This window comes from Ursus americanus, chromosome 26 (genome assembly GCF_024610735.1).
Source record: "Ursus americanus isolate L20-20 chromosome 26, mUrsAme1.1.p, whole genome shotgun sequence".
Lineage (NCBI taxonomy): Eukaryota > Metazoa > Chordata > Mammalia > Carnivora > Ursidae > Ursus > Ursus americanus.
This window is the reverse complement of record NC_142152.1, coordinates 34,263,890-34,286,747: the sequence shown is the minus strand read 5'-3', so window position 1 is coordinate 34,286,747 and position 22,858 is coordinate 34,263,890. Positions and strand designations below refer to the sequence as shown.

Genomic DNA, 22,858 nt, shown 5'->3' with positions numbered 1-22,858 from the left:
GAACACAAGCAGGGGGAGTGGGAGAAGCAGGCTCATAGCGGAGGAGCCCGATGTGGGGCTCGATCCCATAACGCCGGGATCACGCCCTGAGCCGAAGGCAGACGCTTAACCGCTATGCCACCCAGGCGCCCCCACACGGCAATTTCTTAAAATACATGTTAATGCCAGGGTCCCACCTTCAGTGACTCTCACATAAGTGGAAGACTAAATCCAGAGCACTGAGTCGCCCCATCACCCCCGAAGTTCCCCAGATGGTTCTCATGTGCAGCCAAGGTTGAGAACCACTGATAAGCCTCATCCTCTAGTCGCTGCTGCTCTTCGGGAGCACTGAATTACTTACTGTTTCCTTCATTACCATGAATTTCACACATCCATATTCTTGGAATGCTGCTTCCTCTTTTCTGCCCAGAATAACTTTGCTGCCTGGTGAATTCCAACCCATTTTTTCCAAACAAATCTAGACATCGCTCCTGCTTTAACTGACACCACCTCCCCCTAGCAGATAAAATCTAAGCTCTCCTCTGTGCTACTCCTGTTTTTTTTTTTTTAAAGATTTTATTTATGTATTCGACAGAGAGAGAGACAGCCAGCGAGAGAGGGAACACAAGCAGGGGGAGTGGGAGAGGAAGAAGCAGGCTCCCAGCGGAGGAGCCTGATGCGGGGCTCGATCCTAGAATGCCGGGATCATGCCCTGAGCCGAAGGCAGATGCTTAACAACTGAGCCACCCAGGCATCCCTGTGCTATTCCTATTTTTTATACCTGCTTCCATTTGTTTTCAATTAGGAATAGACCCTTGACATCAGTGAATTTTTATAAAACTTCTGAATTCTTGAATACTCCCCATCTCCCTTACCTTTACACTTTTGCAAATGTTGTTCCCTCTGCCTGGAATACCCTTTCCAAAGCCTCTCTCCCACTCTCTATACCACCCTGATGACCCATCTAAACATCTGTTAGGATTCAGCTTAGTTATCACTTCCTCTGGGAAATCTTCTCTAAACCTCCAGATCTGGGTCGGGGGTCTCAACAACATCCTGTACTTTCTCTATTAGAGGCGTAACAATGTGGTAAATGCTCCTTCCTTGTCATCAGCCCCACACGCCATAAGATCTATTAAGACAAGGGGGCCATGTCTGTCTCAGTCACCACTGAATCCCTAATATACCTGTCCTCATCTGCAACAAAAAGTATTTATTTCTGTGTGGCTCAAATGCCAGCACACTTACCTGGTAGATGTGAGTTTCACTAGTGGCGTCAACTGTTTCGTGCAGCTTTGGCATGTACACTTTAATATCTTTCCCACCGAACGCACGGCAGCACTCTGCGAGATCCTGACTGGCCTCTGGTGGTCCGTGGACAATGATCAACTGTCGTGGTTTCATCTGATTAATGATCTTTTTAATGGAATCTCCATCGGAGCGTCCTTCATAGTCTATGTAAGTAACCCTGGCTCTGTAATTAGACACGTTTATTCAAGCTTGCTTTTCTGTAAGTTATGGCTTTTATCAACAGGAAAGAAATGTATACAATATATAAAATGAGGAGTTGAGGAATACACGTGTTATATTGTTAATATGTATTTGAACAGAAAGGATTATGGATTATTCAACAGATATTATTAGGAAAAAATAACTCACTATATAAAAAATAAATAAAACTGGATCCTGATCTAATACCACATAAAACAGCAGGCTGAGTTGAAGCCATAAAAGAGAAATGTGAAGATTTAAATTTAATAGAATAAAATGTACGAATTATGTTTGTGACCATGGACAAGAAGGGACTTCTTTATATACAATCCCAAAAACCAAAATGGAAAATACTATTTCATTACATCAAAATTAAAGATTTTTTTAAACAAAGTAGACCATGGACAACTCGTATAAACAAGTAACAGAATGGGAGAGGATATCTGCATTGTCTGAAACCAACCAGGGCTAATATCCAAAATATACAATGAACCCCTGCAAATCAGTAACAAAAAGGCAGCAACCAAAGGCCAAGCACATGGACTTCACAGAAAACAAAAAAGGTAACAAGCATTTGAAGAAGGTAATCAAACTAATAACCACAGTAAGAAAAATATAAACAGCAGTGATACGTTACTCTATACCTACTAGGCTGGAAAACGTGAGAGCTAGATAATGCCAAATGTTGGTAGGGAAACAAGAAGAAAAGAAGCCTTCTGCTCTGCTAGCAAAAATATACACTGATACAGCTATTCTGGAGAGAATTTTGTGATACTATTAATATGCATTATTTAGATATCAGCTGTACCCCAAAATATATACTAAATGATAGCACTAAACAAATAAACCACTTTGCTCTCTAATGACTTTAAAAAAGATTCCAGAATGATAATTTACTGGTGTTATTTACTGTACCAAACAAAAAAAGGTTTATTTAGTACTTCAAGTTATAGTAACATTTTTTAAATAATATTTTTATTTTAAATAATATTTTAAATAATATTATTTATTATTTATATGTATGTCACCATACAGTACATCCCTAGTTTTTGATGTAAAGTTCGGTGATTCATTAGTTGCGTATAACACCCAGTGCACCATGCAATACATGCCCTCCTTAATACCCATCACCAGCCTATCCCAATCCCCCACCCCCCTCCCCTCTGAAGCCCTCAGTTTGTTTCCCAGAGTCCATAGTCTCTCATGCTTCATTCCCCCTTCTGTTTAACATTTTAAGGCATCAGTGGCCTGGAGGTGTTTAAGTCAAGGAGTATGTTTATGCAACGCTTAGAAAAATTAAACTTGTGAATTGCATAAGTTCATGTGCTACCGGACTTACTAAAAAGGCCAGAATGTTTCTTCATATAAATGTACAATTGAATGTTTAAACCCCACCTCACCACCAATTCAATCACACTGATATTCAAATATCATTAATGAAAACAAAATGCCACCATACTTTACAGTCCTTTGCATGGAAAAAGAAATTAAATTTTAACAGTACAAACTTACTAGAGGACTATATTCAGAAATTTCACTTTTGAAACAATGTAAATTATATAATTCAAGTTCTTAGAATTTTCTCTTATAATCTAGTTTCAAAAATGCAACAAAAAGCACTTACTTTATTTCAATAGACTCTGTTGTAGAAATACACTTGGTAGGAACATCAGATAAATCCTGATCCATGGGTTCATCTCCATTTGTCAAGCCAGATTCTAATTTGCTTTTCTCTTCTTCAGTCGCTTGAAGTTCTGGCACTAAGAAATCCTCTGGTCTAAATGATAAGTCTCTAATTAGACATAGTAACTAGCAAGCTAATATTATATATGTAACTAGTAGATGGCACAAGTTTTAGACTTCTCATGTATCTCAGATTTAAATACACAACTGACCCAAAGCTAATGCAACTTTATAATATCAATTACCAAGTGACTGCATATATTCTGCTCTTCCTGACCACTGAGGAATGCTCTTTAAAACGCGCCATGCGGGCTAGTAAGAGGCCTACGCCATTACAAGATCTTCGTGGCTATCATAAGTACTATTACAACCTGGCGCTGCATTTGCTTCAATCCTTCTTTCTCTCAGTTTCGGTGGCTTCTCTTGCCAAGTCCCAATTCTTACAAATCTCAGACCTCTTTTGATTTCCTTAAGAGACCCAGATATTCCATCCATGCCCAAAGACAGCATATGATTCTCCATTGGCACATTACCAAGAAAACTGAGATACAAAATCATGAGCTCCCTCAAAAGCCTCTCTTTTATTTCAACAGAGAATGAATGCATCTATCTCATTTTTACTTCCAGTATCAGAGAGAGTTGTATGTTAAAATTAAAAAATAGGTGTGCCAGGGTGGACTCAGTTAGTTGAACAACTGACTACTGGTTTTGGCTCAGGTCATAATCTCGGGGTTGTGAGATCAAGCCCAGCATTGGGCTCCCATGCTCAGTGCCAAGTCAGCTTGAGATCCTCCCTCTCCTTCTGCCTCTCCCCTCTCCTGTACTCTTTTTCTCTAAAATAAATAAATAAACCTTTTTAAAAAATTAAAAAACAAATCTAAAAATGTTCTCTCTCATCTCCCGTAATTGTCTACGCCCCACCCCCAAATCCACTCACACTCTCCTCTAGGAACCCAGGCCTCTGTTACCCAATACCTAGACTGCTACGGTAGCTTCTCAGACCCTGGAGTCCAACTTCTCCATCTGTAATCCACATAATAGTAATAGTAGTAGCAACCACTTAAAGTCCATTTACTAGGAGTCATGAGTCACAAGTCAGATTCTATGCTAAGGGCCCTAAAAACACAACCTCATTTAATTCTCATCCCCACTTTTCAGATAAGGAAATCGAAGCGAAAGAACACTGTCCATATGCTAAACAGACTGGACGCTAATTAAGTGAAATGGTAAATAAGCTCACCAATGCTATTTAGATTGTTATTTTCCCTCTCTGCTATTTTAAAGGGCCAAGTAGACAGTGTAATTTTCCTAATTAAATCAAGAATGACCTAAAATCCACTATATGCTCAAGAGGGCATTATAGAGGAACAAAGAAAGTACAGGCGAGGGACACAGACTGTGTTGGGGTGTCAAGGAAGAAAACAGGAAAGGCTCCCAGCAGTTTGCAAGGCCCAATCCAGCAGCCTGGAGACCTGGGAGGGGAAGACAGAACAAAGCTGAGGGATGAGCATATGCAAGGGCGTGACGTGGAAAAGCCGAGTAGAAGGACACTGCAAGAAGGCTGGGACCGCTAGAGCAGAGAGTGCACACTGACCTGACAGAAATGTACAGAAACGTAACAGCATAGTGGGGAGAAACGAGACTGTGAGAGGCACCGTGCACTGTGCTAAGACATCTGGCAGTCACCTGGAAAGAAACGGGGACCCTGAGGAATCGTCACACAGGGTAGCAGTGCTTCCAAACCTGGATTAGAACATGTGGTTTCGGTTGTTTTTCCAATAGTGGATGTAAAGCTCGCAGATTTTCCATGGTTCTACCCATGCTACCTCATATTCCTCTTGTAACTTTAACATTTGTGCAACACTGCTTGAGATGTAACCTATTTCCCAAACTTCACACATCACCATCCATCAAAAATTCTCGCTATCCTGTGTCTTTCTCCAGTGCATGTCCCTTACCGTCTTTCTTTCTTTTAGAGTTATTCGAGAGAGCTCACGAGCGAGTGGGGGGAGGGGAAGCGGGAGAGGGAGGGAGACTCTCTAGCAGACTCCCCGCTGAGCAGGGAGCCCCATGCAGGGCTCAATCCCAGGACCCTGACATCATGACCTGAGCCAAAATCAAGAGTCAGAGGCTCAACCTACTGAGCCACCCAGGTGCCCCCTTACTAACCTCTCTTTTTAAGTGGGGGAAAAAAGTCTTGCTCATTTTTTAAAACTTTTCACATACCTAGGTAATGAAACTACTACTTTGCCTTTAATATTAATTCTTGAGACGTTCCTCAACCTTTCTATTTTATACTATACTGTCAAACTATACAAGTCCTCTGTATCTTTCAAAGTGGAGGACTCAGAAACTATCAAAGTACAGGATATGACCAGAAAAGCCAAATTTACTTAGTTGCAACGATACCCTGAGTTATACACAAAATACACAGTCTACTCTGGAAGAAAGAAAAGCTCGTTTTGTTCACATACTTGATAATTTCTCCATATTCATCCCATTTAATTCTTTCTTCTGGGGCAGGAAACATAGGGTAAGACTTTTTAGCCTGTTTGAAGAAACTTCCTTTACGACTACCTTCACCTTTCATCATCAGATCATGCTTAGTCTTATGAGCCGACGGCTGGTCAATGTCTTCCTCAACATCACTCTCATCACTGGAATCTATGTCTGCCCTAAGAGGATTGTGGAACAGATAAAGGTCATAAAGTCCCCATAAGATTTTATTAATATTCACAAAATTATTTCTGAATTAATTCAGTGATAGTAATTTTATTGGATTGATAATTTTGTAAAATAGCATTAACTGCCAGTTAATAAATACACATTCATACTAGCACTGAAAGTATCAACTATACTCAATTAAAAAAATTTTTTAAGTAACACAACACACTAAAGTACATCATAATCAATGGAGGAAAACACACACACACACACACACACACACACACACTACAGAGGAATAAAGAAAACAATGATGGCATTGTCTGAAACTGGCTGCCAGAAACAAAGTAGTGAAGTCTGTAAACTGCTAATCCATATTCCCAGTAAAAATATTATTCAAATATAAGTATAAGAAAAACAAAAAACAACCAGAAAAATCTGATGGAGGTTACTGCCTGCAGATACGCAGTCCATGAAACAAAAATCAAAGGAATTTCTTCAGAGAGAAGGGAGGATGATACCATGTGGCAATATGGCCACATAAGGGAGGAGTAAAAAAAAGAAATTAGAAGTATGTGTGCAGGGGCGCCTGGGTGGCTCAGTCATTAAGCGTCAGCCGTCGGCTCAGGGCGTGATCCCGGCATTATGGGATCGAGCCCCACATCAGGCTCCTCTGCTATGAACCTGCTTCTTCCTCTCCCACTCCCCCTGCTGTGTTCCCTCTCTCGCTGGCTGTCTCTGTCAACTAAATAAAGAAAATCTTAAAAAAAAAAAAAAAAGTATGTGTGCAATATAAGTCATTTAAAAAAAATCTCTTTAAAAAATAAAATTGATTTTTTAAAAACAAAACAAAAAAATTAGCACTGAAAGAACTTGGCATTCTAGTACCATTTAAAAATGTTAACAAAAACAGTGACGTCAATAGAAAATTTAAGTATTTTTTTTTTAATTTAAATTCAAGTTAGTTAACATATAGTGTATTATTAGTTCAGGGTACAGTTTAGTGATTCATCAGCTGCATATAACACCCAGTACTCATCACATCACGTGCCCTCCTTAATGCCCATCACCCAGTTACCCCAGCCCCCACCCACCCACCTCCCCTTCAGCAACCCTCAATTTGTTCCTTATACTCAAGAGTCTTTTACGGTTTGTCTCCCTCTCTGTCTTTATCTTATTTTATTTTTCATTCCCTTCCCCTGTGCTCATCTGTTTTGTTTCTCAAGGAAAATTTAAATATTTTCAAATAAACTTTAGTATCTTAGAAATAAGTTCTTAAATTACATGTAATTTACATATAAGCTTCTAATCTGTCTGAAAATAACTCACTCTTTTGACTGCTCAAGTTTTTTTGCCGCTTCTTTCTTTAGTTTCTCTTTTTCCAAGTATTCTTCTAGTTCTTTCCCTTCAAGCTTCACACGTTTCCTCAACTAGAGAAAAACAGCAGACAGGAGGAAGCATCGGTATCAGGGGTCAGACGGTGGGGTGTAAGATGTAGCACATCGGTGAATTTATCATCTTAAATTTGACATTATTCAAGTTCCCATTCCATGCAATTACAGATCCTATTTAGATTAGCACCAAAATTGAGCTGGTTAAACTGGTTAAAAATCACCAATCGGGAAAAGAAAATACAGATTAAGTATTTTTATATTTTGGAGTAGGTGAGGCCTACGCAGGACATAAAACCCAAAGCCACAAAGGAGAAGATGAGTAAATACGGCAACATGAAAAAAAAATAAATCTCTTTGACATTTAAAAATCTCATAAAATTATAGGGAATGGAGAAAATTATTCACAGCACTACATGACTATCAGAAGCTCTTTTCTCCTACGAGCTCTTCCACATCAGTTAAAAAAAAAAAAAGATGAGCAACACATCAAAAAAGGACAAATCCATACATAAGCGATTTACAAAATAAGAAAAACAACTAACAGCTATGAAAAGATATCTCGTTTTGCTGAGTTTTGAAAAATGCAAAATATTTTGAAATGTAATACCATTTCATTTTCTTAAGATTTTATTTATTTATTTATTTGAGAGAGGGGGGGGGAGAGCACGCTCGAGCAAGGGGCGGGCACAATGTGGAGAGGGAGAAGCAGACTCCCCAGTGAACAGGGAGCCCGACGTGGGGCTCAATCCCAGGACTCAGGGATCATGACCTGAGCTAAAGACAGACACTTAACTGACTGAGCCTCCCAGGCATCACCGTAATACCATTTTATAATCTATTAGACTGGCAATGTTAATTACTATGTATCTATGGAAAAATTAGCACAACTATGGTAGAAGGCAATTTGCCAACATCTCAACATAAAAATGTGCTGGTCATTTGACACAGCATTTCTACTTCTAAGAATTTATCCTAGAGAAACAATCACAAGTGTGAGGGAAAAAGTACATTGCAGCAATGTTTGTAATGGTAAAAAACTGTACCCAACTTTAAAATCCATCAACATGGGATGATTAAATCAGGTGTCTCAAACTTTTTAATCTCAGGATTGCCTTAGACTCCTTAAAATTACTGAGAACCCCAAAGAATTTGGGGGGTTTTCTGTAGATTACATTTATTAACGTCTACCCTATCAGAATAAGAGTTTTAAAATATTCACCTGTTCACTAAAAAATAATAAAACCATTGCATAGTAACATTATCATGTTTTTACAAAAGATCATTATATTTTTTAAAGCAAAAAAAAAATAGTGGAAAGCATGGCATTATTTTACATTTTTGCAAGTCTCTTTAATATCTAGCTCAATAGAAGACAGCTGGATCCTCACATCTGCCGAATTCAATCTCCTGCGATATGTTGTTTTGGTTAAAGCATCTGAAGAAAATGCAGCCTCACACAGATGTATAATTGGAAAAGGGAAAAATATTTAAATAGAGTTTCCATGAATATTCCTTGGTACTAGATTAAAACTCAAAACGGGTGGTTTCTTAAAGATTAGTTGTAATGTGGAATCTGAAACCAACAAATTCTTATACTGTTATATGAAAATTTATTGATTTATCTTGCACTTTGAATGGCTCTTTTATCCGTGCACTATTTTGTACCGACAGGCATCGGTTATTTGCAAAATACTGGTTCACCAAGTTACACAGATCTTACAAATGTTGACAGTATTTCAAAAATCACATTTGCAAATATCACCACCAATCTCATCAGCAAAGCCTTCTAAGTTTAAGTTGTCAATCACATGGTGATGCGCATCGCTTTCCAAAATTCTACTTCTCACTTGAAAGTCTGAATTTCATCAGATTTAGGCAACAAGTGGTATCAATTGCTTTCCTTAGAGTGACAAGCTCAACTTATTCATCTTTGAGAGAATATCTGCCGAAAAGCCAAGTCTGAATAACCATGCCATTATTTCAAGTAAAAATGGCGTTCCAGGAAAAAAGTGCCCAGTTAACTCAGCTCAGTGATACAAGCGGCTCTCTTCGAGACAAACGTCTTGTGTTAGTATGCAACATGGCTGCTGTGTGCGTACTTCCCGTCTTGCCGTCCAGATTGTTTTTACAAACTTTCTACTCAAAGGATTTAATAAAATTAATAACTTTTACTGCTTTGTCAAGAACGTGCTTCAGTGAAACTTCGAGTGTGTGCTGATGTACAAGGTGGTGGCTGCTGCTGGCTGATGCCACCGCTGGATTTACGCTAAGGCACCAGCACCTTTCCCACCGCTGCTTTGACTCTGCAATGTTAAATGCAGGCACGGTGAAAAGGCAAACAACACCTTGATATTACTATCAGAAGTGGTTTTGACCTTAGGCACTCCCTGAAAGGGTCTCAGCCCCCTATGGGGCCCTCACACCATACTCTGAGAACCACTGGATTCAATTATCACAGTACATATATACACATGTGTTATTATAAAGTTACTAAAAGGAATTCATTTATTTGAAAACACTTGGATGTTTAGAATACAGCCATCTGTGCATGAGAAGTCGGGATAGCGGTTTCCCTCGGAGGGGAAGGACCCGGAAGGGGATGTGTGAGGTCCTGCTGATACTTCTTGGTCTGGGTACAAGCTAGACAGAGGTATTCGGTTTGTGAACGTGTACCACACTGTGCACTTCAACATGCATACTTCCAGCATATGTTACGTGGCAATGGACATTTAAAAAATCTGTACTTTTTTGGCCAGAGTAAATCTGTAGGAAGTGTTGCTATTGTCTGAGATGGGGAAGACTCAGAGAAGAGTTAAGTCTGGGACTAGGGGGAGGAGAAAGAGCATAGTGCTTTGCATATGACCAAATAGAGGGAAAAACTGATAGGTCATGAAGAGAGAAGGCATAATTACAGAAGAAACATCCCTACAAGGGGAGAAGGAAAAGAATCCTAAGAGTTAGTACTACTTATTAAAATGTCAAAAACCTAATGTTTCAAGTTACAGCTCCAAATGTCCTTTTCTATTTTTTTCAAACTGAAACCGTTTTTAATATTCTTTTATTAATTCCTCAAATGGCCTATGCCTATCAACCTTAATTGAATTTCTAGTAATCATTATTTTCAAATTCAGTATTTCATAGCTGATTAAACTATTTCAAGTATTTCAAAGAGCTCTTTCAATTTTTTTCCTTAAGATTTATTTATTTATTTTAGAGAGAAAGAGCGTGTGCATGCATATGCACGTGGAGAGGGGGAGGCCAGAGGGAGAGGGAGAATCTCAAGCAGACTCCCCGCTGAGCGTAGGAGCCTGACTAGGGACTCCATCTCACAACCTTACAACCCTGAGATTATGACCTGAGCTGAAATCAAAAGCTGGCTGCTTAACTAAGTGAGCCACCCAGGTGCCCCTGAGTTCTTTTATTTTTAAAGAAAACTCCATGTTTCTAAGCTATTAAATAATCCAAAGGACAGTTTTCACTTTGATACGCTTGCTGCAAATCCTTCCTCAACAATTCTGTATTTACAGTGAATGTATATGAGATTCTAGTTACTATTTTTGTGCTTTTCTTAAGTAAAGTTAAAGACTAAGGTACACTTATCACTCAGCTTCTACCAAACAACATTCCTTAACATGGCTACTAGGAAGGAAAAATAAAAAAGTCATCTACAACTGTGCCCAACTTTGGCGGTTATTAGCCCATTCAGTATCAATTGCTACAGACTTCACAGTTAATGATACTAGCTAGCTTTGAAAAACTGATAGATGTGATGGGCTGGTTATTAAGCAAAATGATCTTTTGGCATATTGGTGACTTGGCTACTTGTTTTGCTCCCATTAACAAGAGATAAAGCAGCAAATGCAGATACAGGAACAAGTTCGGCTCTTCAATGGGGAGAAGATAAGGGGATTCTTGTCTGACTGCTTCTAATTCTTAGCTAAGTTTGAAACAACTTCATGTGCTATGGGTGAGGGCTGAGATGAGCTGTAGGATTTTTAAAGAGAAGGAAGGTATGAAGCTATCTAACTGGAGAGTAGGAAAAGGAGTATCTTAGGGAATGTTGGGTTGGTGCTGGGCGCCCGTCTGAGATGCGAGGTCATGAATGTGAAGGGCAACCTGCCCACACAGTAGTGTGTTTAACGCTAGTAACATAAAGGTTGCTTGAGTATAGGAACAGTTAAGCAAATGGTTCAAAGCTTTGCCAGGTGAGTACAATAAACAGGAGGGTAACAGAGTTAAAGGTGTTTGTAAAATAATGATGGACCACTGCCTAGAAGCTGGAGCAATGATGGATAGTAAAAGTGGCAAGGTTCACAAATTTAAAGTCCCAATGAAACCAAAGAATTGTTGGCATGGGAGTATTATAGCAAGTCAGCTGTAAGATCAGAGTGGGATGCTTGAGCCGGACATCTTCAGAGGTAACCCGTAACAAGGTGAAGGGTACGATCACAAGAGTAGACAGTATGATTGTGGGAAAGGATGGCTAAGGTGGAATGGAGGAAAAGATCATTACGAAATTAGGTGTCAAGGAACTGAGAGGGGCAAGGACTTGGACAGACCACACATATGAACACTAGAGTCATCAAGAATGCAGCCCTGAGTGAGTGGACAGGAAGACTGTGGACCAGGGTGAAAGTCACCAATGAAGGACAGAGAATGACCAAGAGATCAATAAATGTCAGAAGGGGTCAGGGTATTGTCAAGTCTGATGACATGACCTAGAGAGGGAAGAGAAATGGCTTGAAAGCTGCATAACAGAAAAAGGACACCTACCCCACCCAAAGTACATAAAGCATGAAAGAGGAAAAAAAGAGCGTCTATTTGAGAGGCCTACAGGAAAAAGACTATTGTTACGAAACAGCCAGATTTCAATTAGGGAAAGGATGTGAAAAGAACTTTTCAAAGAGCACTTGAGAATACAGGATATGTGACACCTTCTGGGCACAGCTCCAGAGGATACCATGGAAGGGTTAAGGAATGAAAATTTCCAATTAAGGAGCTCTGAAACTTGTGCTATTAAAGGCTCTCTACTGTTACTCTGATAAAAATCTGGAAACAATTTCAAGTTTCATTTTTTATCACTGATTTCTATAAACATCATGCATATGTCCCCCAAACAGTTTTACGACAAAGTTCACATACAAGCACTTACCTCTATTTCTGTAATTTTTTCAGAAGGATTATCAATTAGGAAACGTGCTAAAGTCCCAGGAGTAGTTCTGTAAGTTAGAATGATTGAGTTTTTAGGGTCCTGACACCACTGAATGAAGAGATCCCTTGAAAAGCCACATTCCAGGTCGGGCTGGCTGGCGAGTACCACTTTGGGGCTAGGTACCCGAGCCAAGTCAGAAAGACCATGACATAAAGAGAGATGGCGAAACTGAAATGGATTATTTCTTTTGTCTTCAAAACATCTCATCAATTTGTCACTCATCCATTCTACCTAATATGGGGGGAAAGGATGACCATAATTAGAAAATACTAGATTATAACTGTAATGTCTTTCACAAAGTCTAGAAGTTCATGTTCTGTCTTCTTTGAAGTCTTCACCACCAATGGTTCTTTAAACTTGTACCATTCTGATGAGCAGCTTATTTTTTGTTCTGTTCCCCATTAGATCCTCCCACCCCATAGTTCATCCCTAAAAATCCAAATTTGCCTATTTCAGTTACAACTCACCTTAAATCTCACTAAGAAAGCAAAGTTTTATTTTTTTTTAGCATTTTTTAATGGTTTTTTATTATATTATGTTAGTCACCATACAGTACATCCCCAGTTTCCGATGTAAGGCTCAATGATTCATTAGTTGCGTGTAACACCCAGTGCACCATGCAATACAAAGTGTAAGTTTTAAATAAATATCTTACCCAAGATTGCAATTTCAAGGGAAAGAGCTTATTCAGAAAGAAGAGAAAAATGGATTCTAACATTTATGTCCTATAAGGTAGGTTCTACTTTTGTCCCCATTTTACAGATTGTGATACCAAGCATTAAAGGAGAAGCAACTTCCCCAATCTGTAAGATGGGGACAAAAACAGAACCTACTTCACAGGGTCTAGAAGGACTAAATGAAATATTCCATGTGAACACACAGAACAAGTGGTTCGTTACCATTATCATCATCAACCTCTTCAACAGAAAAATAAGATCTAAAGGGCAACTAAAACATTGTTTTCCGTAAGTCCAATTTCTGTAGCAAACTTCGGTATTACAAATGACACCATGAAAACAAACCTGGGACTTGGAAAACTCCACCACATTATAGCTGACATTATTGAGGAGTGCCAGTGAGTAGACGCCCAGTCCTGCATCTTTAGTTCTCCAGATTTGATCAAGGAGTTGAGCAAGTTCCAAAACTCTGCCTGCAGTGTCCACTGCTATTAAGACATTTCCATCACCTCGAAGTGTTTCCAGGACATTTGCTAGAAAACAAGAATGTAAAATCCACAGAGAATGTAACAATACCTTGCTGCAAAATTAAAGATGACTTTTTCTCCAGTATAAAGACTACAATTTATAAATAAGCAATTATTAGGCTAGGTACACAATTTTTAAAATTCCACTCAGGTTATTACAACTACTTTTTATTCTATGAATGTATCTTCATAGGAGTGAAAAACAATGCCATTTTAATTCTCAATTATTTTTCACTGAAAAAGTGTGAATCAGTGGTCCCCAGCCCTTTTCACCCATAGTACACATAGAAAATGACATTTGTACAGTACGCTGGGGCCAATTATTTTATAACTTTGTTATAAATAATTCCCAAATTTATACACACAAATACACACATTCATACTTTCTCTTTTATACATACACATTTTGTGTGTGTGTATGCCTACACGATAAAATATAGATCAAATTCCCTCTTCCAACCAAAGTTATCTTTAGGAGTGGATTTCCTCGCTCTACATTAAAGTCAGCTTGGAAACATTTGGTAAAACCAAACTCTAGCAAAAACAAACAAAAAAACACAAGAACTGAATACCTTCTTAAAGCGAATACAACACAGTACACAAGCTCTGCTTTTTAAGTAGATGGATGAAAGCAGTGGTTTCAAACATGTTTAAAAGTAGAATCTAACTTTCCTGTTGAAATCCCATGTAGCTTACAAAAAGGAGTAAGAAGGTAAAGCAGCTGGAGCCAAAGCAGAAGCAATGGGGGATGGCCCAGAGGCTCCTCTTTAGAACCGGGACGACTAGATGAGCGTGCAGGACGCCCGACACCAAAAGCAGTGGACTATTTGCAGCCTCATGGATCTCCTCTGCTCATTTTTCTTTTAGAGCGTAAATTTTTTCTAATAGAGTTCTATGAGCTCTTTATATATTCTGGCATTCCCTAGACATCTACAAGTGAATGCCAGGTAGAGCTAGCTACGTGCTGAATAACAGGGAGAAGTCAATCTCTATCCTTATCCCACAAAAGCTAAACTGAAACCAAATAAAGCATCTTTTTGTACAAAATGATGATATGGTCTCATAATGTTTTCCCAAAAAGATTAGAGTTAGGGGCGCCTGGGTGGCTCAGTTGGTTAAGCATCTGACTCTTGATTTTGGCTATGATCTCAGGGTCCTGAGATTAAGACTTTCGTGGGGCTCCACACTGGGCGTGGAGGCTGTTTAAGATTCTCTCTCTCCCTCTGCCCCTCCCCCACCTCTCCGTCTTTAAAAAAAAAAAAAATTAGAGTTACCAATCTCTCACGACAAGAAAAGTGTTAAACAAAATAGAAGAAACAGTAATTCATACTACCACGCACCTCCATAGAGGATAGTACTATGTAATACGTACTCAGAAGTTGCTCGTCTCTCTGTTTTCTCCTAGGCTGCACGTACGTAGCATTAAAGGAATCTGTGATAAGCAGGGAGGGTCTGCTTAGCATTTCCAGGGAACATCCATTTAAATGGCTATAACAAAGTTGAAGAAGAGGAATATTTTATGGCACTTCAAATAAACTGCTTATCTTACCTAAAAAATTAACAACTTTCTTTTATAAGATTTTTCCTTCCCTAACTATAAAAGGACACATGCTCATTAATAGGAAATCTAGTAGGTTAAAAAAAAAAAAAGAAGGAATATTAAGATCTTCCAGAGTACTATCACTCGGAGAAATTGATATATTTTGGTATACATCCTTCTAAGCATACAAATACACTTTCCTACGCATATATATATTGATGTATTTCATAAATGCGGCACCTCATGTATATGCCTCTATATTCAGTTTTATACCCCGGTTTTCTCCCATGACACTAAAACTGGTTTCTAAACCTATTTTTTAACAATTGTAAAAACCTCCTACTGTGTATTTTACTTGATCACTTCCCTTTGTTTAGGTTACTTTTCTTGTCATTATAAATAATCTCAAAGAACATTTTCGCAAAAAGCTTCAACTGCATTTCCGACTGTATCTTTAGGACACATTCCTAGAAATTATTTACTACAACATACAATTTTGCTAAATGGCTTTCCAGAAAGATTTAACCATTTTCAGAAAGCTCTCCCTTTTCCAGAAAGGCTCAACCAAAAAGAATGAGCAACTCACTAAATATTTCCTGGAAGAACACTACCATTTAAAAATCATTTTAATAATATTTAATTTTAAAAAGAATTACCATTTAAATTTTTTGACTTTTATAACTTTCGTCCATTTTGTAACTGGCATCTTTTTGATTGGTCAATACCTGGTCTTATACACGTAAGCCTTTAGCCAACATGCTGCAAATATTTTCCCTACTTTACTGTTCTTTAGTTTATTGTGTCAGATGTTTTGAATCTACATATAATCAAATCTATCAAAGTTTTCCTTTGTAACTTTGTCCATTGCCTTTACACTCACAAACTCTTTTTCATATCAGAAATTAGACTCACTCGTATTGTTTCATTTTCTATTTAATTCTAATCTATCTGAAATTTATTTGTTATGTGGTAAAAAAAAAAAAAAAGAAAAAGAAAGAAAACACCACCACAAACTTTTTATCAAAATGCTTGAATACCATTTAATTCACCAAATATCCATACTGCCCTCATTAATCTGTGATTACAAGAGCCTAAAACTTATTAGTCTTATATATTTCTAAATACACAAAAGATCTTGAGGCTACTGTCATCTCATACAAAATTCCGTGAATTTAATGTACAGAAATTACAAAAGAAGCCTCTATGAAACTAAACACCAAAATAATTTTATAGTAATGCTGTGAGTACAAAATGAAGTATTTAAAATTACCACTACTGTGTCCCCTTTTAAAAGGAGTCTGACTTTAAATATAGTTATATCATAATTACTAACTTTACCAAAAAAAAAGCCACCCACAAAGTCCCTTTAAATACCAGGTCAAGTAGCATATAAAATATAATTTTACATAGTAAAATTAATCTCCTTTGCAACATCTCCAGGGAGATATCTGTTTTACAAAGTGGATATTTACATGTCAATTTGTAAAATACATTATCTCTTATATCAAAGTTTCCCCTTACAATGCAAAAAATTCACTATTTGAGGCTTTTAAGTAGTTCTAGATTTCTAGTTAAAAAAAAAAAGAACTCTTTAATTTTCCCTCCAAAGAATGAAACAATAGCAACTGCATTCCATTAGCTTTTATCTTGATATACCTACATCTCCCTCTTGTGGTTAAAGTCAACTGCGTAAACAATTTCTTCTTCTCCATCTTTGACTATTTTCCATATTGTTCCACCTATCATATGACCAGCGGGCAGAGGTGTGATAGACAAGCCATGTCCTTTACCTATGTCAATAAGATAGTGACAACACTCAGATTTCTTTTACAAGCCGAGAGAAAGCTTATTTATAAACTACTTTTATTATCTAATATATGCAGTGATACAAAATCCCAAAGTAAAAAGGCAAACAGTGAAAATGCAAGTCTCACTCTCCTGTGCCCCAGCTACTCCATTCCCTCACTGTAGACAAACACTCTTGTTTTGTTATGAAATCTTACATATCTGTGTTCATAAACTGAAATATTACAAAGAGATTGGATTTAAAAGCCAGCGCCCTATTAAATTACTTAGTATGAATGGATAAATTTGAACATTTATATGGTACACAATCATCCAATGTTTCCATTTTTGCTAACCTCTAAACTGACAGAGTAACAATTCAAATCTCATAGTAAAAAATGTATCCTACGTAAAAAATGAAGTACAAGCCAAACTGCTGTGACTTTACTTCTTGACGAGATCATCAGAGTCCGCCGTGGCACCAGTTTCTCAATTTTGACGCAAGGCTTCGTACTTAATACATCTCTCTCCATACGTGAGAAATCTATACTTAACAGGGGACCTTCTGACCTCAATAAATAATAAACTTCTTAATACCCAATTCTAGAATTCAGTTATCTTCTACTATGCTGCCATGGCACTGCATTTCCTTCAAGACTTCAATCACTACATTTAGTCATCTGAGCCCCTCACCCTAACCGTGTACTTCAAGAACGAGGGCCTGGCACGTTACCTGTGCCCATCACATACAGTGAACTCTAAATAAGTCTTTCCCAAGTTAAATGTGAAAAAGACTTCAGCTATTAACATTGTGTTAGTATTTAGTTTGGAATATTTTAAAATCCAAATGACTTGGGAGAAGTTCAGAGTTCCAAATCAGAACATGCTAATTTCTTTTTCAGACCACAGAGCCTATGATTTTTACTACCAACACCCCTTGCACTTTTCAAAGTCGGTTAAACCCCATTTTTTACCTTTCAAATTCACAATCTGAGAGAATTTTAACTGTTGTATTTTATCAAAGGCTGCATCCACATCATCTAACGTAAAGAGTGTAAAGTCTTCTGTATTGTGTCGAGACTGAAAGAAGAACACAAATCAGAGGTCAAACATGATCACAGCAGGAGTGTAAAAAGCGTTTTTTAATTGCTTGAGTTACCTGGTAAAGATCATACATGAACATCTGCCCCATTTTATAAACAGGAATGGTCGCGTAGATAGCACAGTTCAGACCCAACTTCCCAACGGCGTACGGGAGGGCACCGAGATGAAGGGGATCGGGGTGGGACAACAGTACCGCATCAATTTGGTGAACGTGCCTAGGAGAACATGATCAAAATGCCTTCTCAATTTCTCCAATCTTGGTTTTTTTTTTTTAATAATAATTTTTTATTATGTTATGTTAGTCACCATACAGTACATCCCTGGTTTCTGATGAAAAGTTCCATGATTCATTACTTGCGTATAACACCCAGTGCACCATGCAATACGTGCCCTCCTTACTACCCATCACCGGCCTATCCCATTCCCCCACCCCCCTCCCCTCTGAGGCCCTCAGTTTGTTTCCCAGAGTCCTTAGTCTCTCTTGGTTCATTCCCCCTTCTGTTTACCCCCCCTTCCTTCTTCCCTTTCTTCTCCTACCGATCTTCCTACTTCTTATGTTCCATAAATGAGTGAAGCCATATAAGAGTAAAGACTAGGCTGGGGTAAAAGAGCAAAAGAGCTAAAATTATGATACCTATCAGTATGAGTTATTACTACCCCCATCCTGCATAGACACCAAAAGTATGGTATGTGTTGCACAAAACAAATGATGTCTATACACATAAAAAAAAAGAAAAGAAAAAGAGAACGAATAGATTCACACATAAGTTGATTCTGAAAGGCTATTTCACATACTATTAATTAAAGTTCAAGAACTCAACTTGAAATTTCAGAAATTGTTAGGGAGAAGATATTTAAATGGCCACATATTTACTATGGATTTTTGCCTCTGCTTTTTACCATGGTGACTGACAGCACATTCACTATAGTGAAACTTTAATTAATAAAGCATATGCTCTCACTGACAAAAGAAATTAGAAAAAAAAATGTCTTGCTACAAGTTCTAAGCTTTTACCTATTTAAGTTCTCTTTCCTTCCATAATTAGTATAAAACTACAGCATAACTGGATTTTTCTTTGATGGATTAGTACCCTTTTGTATTTTATGGTCATTATTCTGGGCACCAAAGCTCAATATGGAGGATGAAAAGAGATAGAAAGTAAGCTAACGTGATCTCATGGCAGACCTTCCACATGGAGGGTTTTTCCTCCCTTCAAATTCTTATACCCTTATTCTTCTCTAAAATTACGGTGCAAAAATCTCTACTGAGATCCATCAGTCAATTAACACTTATCATTTTACTGAATTTCAATAAACACAGCTCATATTGCAATCAAAACTTTACAAATGGAAACAGTCACTGGCTCTTTGGCGTAAGTAAAACTAAGTCTTTTACTATAAATTAAAATAGAGCAAAGAAAGCAAACACTGTGTATCATCAAAATGGTATTACAGTGTAGAAAAGAGAAGCTGAGTTAATAAAAGTCTAGATATATGAAAAGTAACTTACTTCCTCAGGGAATCTATAATATCCATAGAAAAGTGCTCATCCCAGCCACAGTCCAACAGAAATCGAAACTCATCAACTTGCAGAAGATAGCAAAGAGCAGACTCTTCTTGAACCCCAGAGAGGGTAGTTAATTTGATAATAGATGTCATTTTGATCCAAAAACAACCGAGAAAGTCTTTTCAAAAGAAATAAAAATATAATTAAACATACATCATAGTCTAACAAACATAACGTACAAATTAATATTATAGCGAGGTTTTTTTTTTTTAAGATTTTATTTATTTATTTGACAGGAGGGAGAAAGAGCACAAGCAGGGGGAGCAGAAGGCCAAGGGAGAGGGAGAAGCAGGCTCCCTGCTCTGCAGGGAGCCCAATGTGGGGCTCAATCCTAGGACCCCAGGATCATGACCTGAGCTGAAGGCAGACGCTTAACCCACTGAGATACCCAGCAGCCCCTCAAGTTTCTAAGTGGGCGGAAATTCTATAAACATAGAAAAGAAACACTATTTTTTTAAGGTTGGTCTCCTTATATTTTTCCAGAATTTATTTTTTTAAATTTAACATTTTTTAAAAATATATTTACTTTTATTATGTTCAGTTAGCCAACATACAGTAACATCATTAGTTTCTGATGTAGTGTTCAACGATTCATTTGTTGCATATAACACCCAGCGCTCATCACAACACATGCCCTCCTTAATACCCTTCACCTGGCTACCCCATGCCCCCCCACTCCCCTCCCTTCTGAAATCCTCAGTTTGTTTCCCAGAGTCCATAGTCTCTCAAGATTGAAAGCAAACACTTTAAAGAGCTATTTCCATCATTGCTAAGGTTGAAAGTACAAACACGATCTTACACACTTGCTTACAATGCGTCCTTCAGTGGCTCCCCAGTGTGGCTTAATGAAAAGCAGTAGACTTTAGAATCAGACAGTTTCAGATTTGAAACTACTACTAGGTGGTTCTAAGCAATTACTTAACCTTTCCTCAGTTACATAGCCTGGCCTATAAACATGAGTATGAATAATACACATAAAAAGGGTACCTTGGCACACTTAAGCACCCAAATCTTGGTTTCGGCTCAGGTAGAGATCTCAGGGTCATGAGATAGAGACCTGCATTTGGCTCTGTGCTCAGCATAGAATCTACTTAAGACTTTCCCTCTGCTCCTCTCCACCTTCCCCACTCCCCCCACGCCCCAGTGCCCGCTCTCTCTCCCCCTCTCTCTACAATCAATCAATCAATCTTATGGGGCACCTGGGTGGCTCAGTCGGTTAAGCATCTGCCTTCGGCTCAGGTCGCGATCCCAGGATCCTGGATCTAGCTCTGTATGGGGCTCCCTGCAGAGCGGGGAGCCTGCTTCTCCATCTCTTCCCTGCTCGTGCTTTCTCTCACTATCTCTGTCGCTATCTCTGTCTCTCAAATAAATAAAATCTTTAAAAATAAATAAATTAAATCTTTAATAATAATACACATAAAAAGGATGCTGGAAGATTTCAAATAATATGTAAATTACCTAGAAAAGAGACTACCAGTTTCCTCAATAAACATGATGAATTAATGAACTCATTCTTAAAGGTGAATTTGTGCTTCCTTTATTTTTATCTGTAATGGCAATGATTTCATTGCATTACAATGATTAGCTTTCATGTCTCTCTCTCTATTAGACCAGTGGTCCTTAAATAAATAGTCCCCCTTCAGAATCTGATAAAAAGCTCTGGACTGTTCCTTCTCCCATGGGTCGTCAAAAAACAAATAAGGTGTACATACACATAGAAATCCACATACTTTTCAAGTGTTGAATGTTAAAAACGCTTGTACTGTAAGGTAAGCAACTAAAAAATAGAGTTAGAATCTTTTTTTTTTTCTAAGATTTTATTTATTTGTCAGAGAAAGAGAGCAGGAGCAGGGGAGAGAGGCAGAGGGAGAAGCAGGCTCCCCGCCGAGCAAGGAGCCCCATGTGGGACTCGATCCCAGGACCCTGGGATGATGACCTGAGCTGAAGGGAGATGCTTAACCGACTGAGCCACCCAGGTGTCCCTAGAGGTAGAATCTTATGTTTGCAAATCCTAAAAGAGAACCTGACACACAGTAGGTGCTCAACATATATTCGATGGAATTTATGTTGGGATGCCTACTGTATATATTTCAAGAAGATATAACATGAACACATCTATTGGGATTGAAGACCTAGAACTGCATGCTATTAAACAGATGTTACAAACACATTCATTAGCAAAGTACAGCCCCAGAGCAACATTTCAGATCTTAGCTCCTTGAAGTAAATTAGCCTTCCCTGGCCAACTATGCAAGTAGGAGAGGTCACACATACCTGATGATCTCCTACCAGCTGCCCAAGGTCCTACCAACAAGCTCCGGGAAACTGTCACCTTTCATGACAGGCTGTCAGGAGACCAATCCCAGCACAGCTTGCATTCTTTTTCTGCCCAGACATAGCCAAAGACCCAAGACTCCTGGGTTGTCCATTATCACTAATATGCTCATCTGCCAGTCGGATCCACTCCTCTACTTTCTATCCCTCCCAAGTCCTTTCAGCAGGCCCTCTGGAACGACGCTGCTTACCGTCACCCGTAACTGCACCTTTTCCCTGAAGGTTCTCTTTGTCTGGCAATCTTCACAGGAACTGTTTCTCCTGCAGCATTCTCAAGGTTTTTTTCCTTGTACCCCTGTACCTCCAAAGCAAGACATATGTGTTCCTTGCTCCTCACTGCAGCTTCCAAACCAGATCTTCTTCCTCCTCCAAATACGCCAGGGCCTCTCAGCTCGTTCACTATGAGCCTTCCCGCTTTCCTCCTCACTGCTAGAATCAGTTAATCGGACCTCACTCACTGAGGACTTCAGTTCCTGACTCGGTCCTCATCAGTAACTTTGCTACTTACTGACTCTAGTTCCCTGACTTTCTCAATTCCAATAACTTCATCTCACTTCAGCTCCCCCACCACCGCGGTTATGCCCTGGACCTCATCACCCCTGAGGTGTACCATTTCCAAATGTTCACCTTCCGGCGTCTCATGCTCTCACGCCCGCCTTGCTTACTCAGTAACCCCACTGCGAAAATCCTTCAGCCTCACTGAATCTCTAATCCACCGACCACTCTTTCACCCTCTCCTATCTCCATTCATGCCCTTCCTGTTGATCCACAAGCCATCATGAGTATCTTGCAGATCAAGTGTCTGGCTGCTGTGTTCCTTCCTTGTACCAGCCTGGCAAAACTCCAACCCCAACTGACTCCAATCCTTCACTTTGCCTATTCCAGAAACTGAATGTTACCA

At 38.7% G+C, this 22,858-nt stretch overlaps 1 protein-coding gene and 1 long non-coding RNA gene across 2 annotated transcripts in view; one reads left to right on the top strand and one right to left on the bottom strand.

Moving 5' to 3' along the window:
- Window positions 1-14,959, top strand: part of LOC148107715 (uncharacterized) — a 31,304-nt gene extending 16,345 nt beyond the window's left edge. The window contains exon 3 of the long non-coding RNA XR_015721865.1: window positions 14,319-14,959. This is a non-coding gene — a long non-coding RNA (uncharacterized LOC148107715). The remainder of the gene's footprint in view (window positions 1-14,318) is intronic.
- The window catches only part of CPSF2 (cleavage and polyadenylation specific factor 2), a 33,048-nt gene that overhangs the window by 4,673 nt on the left and 5,517 nt on the right, over window positions 1-22,858 (bottom strand). Inside the window, exons 3-13 of the mRNA XM_045807591.2 lie at window positions 19,567-19,741; window positions 18,112-18,271; window positions 17,927-18,032; window positions 16,828-16,957; window positions 15,000-15,115; window positions 13,446-13,633; window positions 12,364-12,654; window positions 7,147-7,247; window positions 5,628-5,828; window positions 3,095-3,247; window positions 1,228-1,453 (exon numbers count right to left, since the gene is read on the bottom strand). Of these exons, the coding sequence (XP_045663547.1) occupies window positions 1,228-1,453; window positions 3,095-3,247; window positions 5,628-5,828; window positions 7,147-7,247; window positions 12,364-12,654; window positions 13,446-13,633; window positions 15,000-15,115; window positions 16,828-16,957; window positions 17,927-18,032; window positions 18,112-18,271; window positions 19,567-19,715 (1,821 nt within the window). The 5' untranslated portion in view covers window positions 19,716-19,741. The remainder of the gene's footprint in view (window positions 1-1,227; window positions 1,454-3,094; window positions 3,248-5,627; window positions 5,829-7,146; window positions 7,248-12,363; window positions 12,655-13,445; window positions 13,634-14,999; window positions 15,116-16,827; window positions 16,958-17,926; window positions 18,033-18,111; window positions 18,272-19,566; window positions 19,742-22,858) is intronic.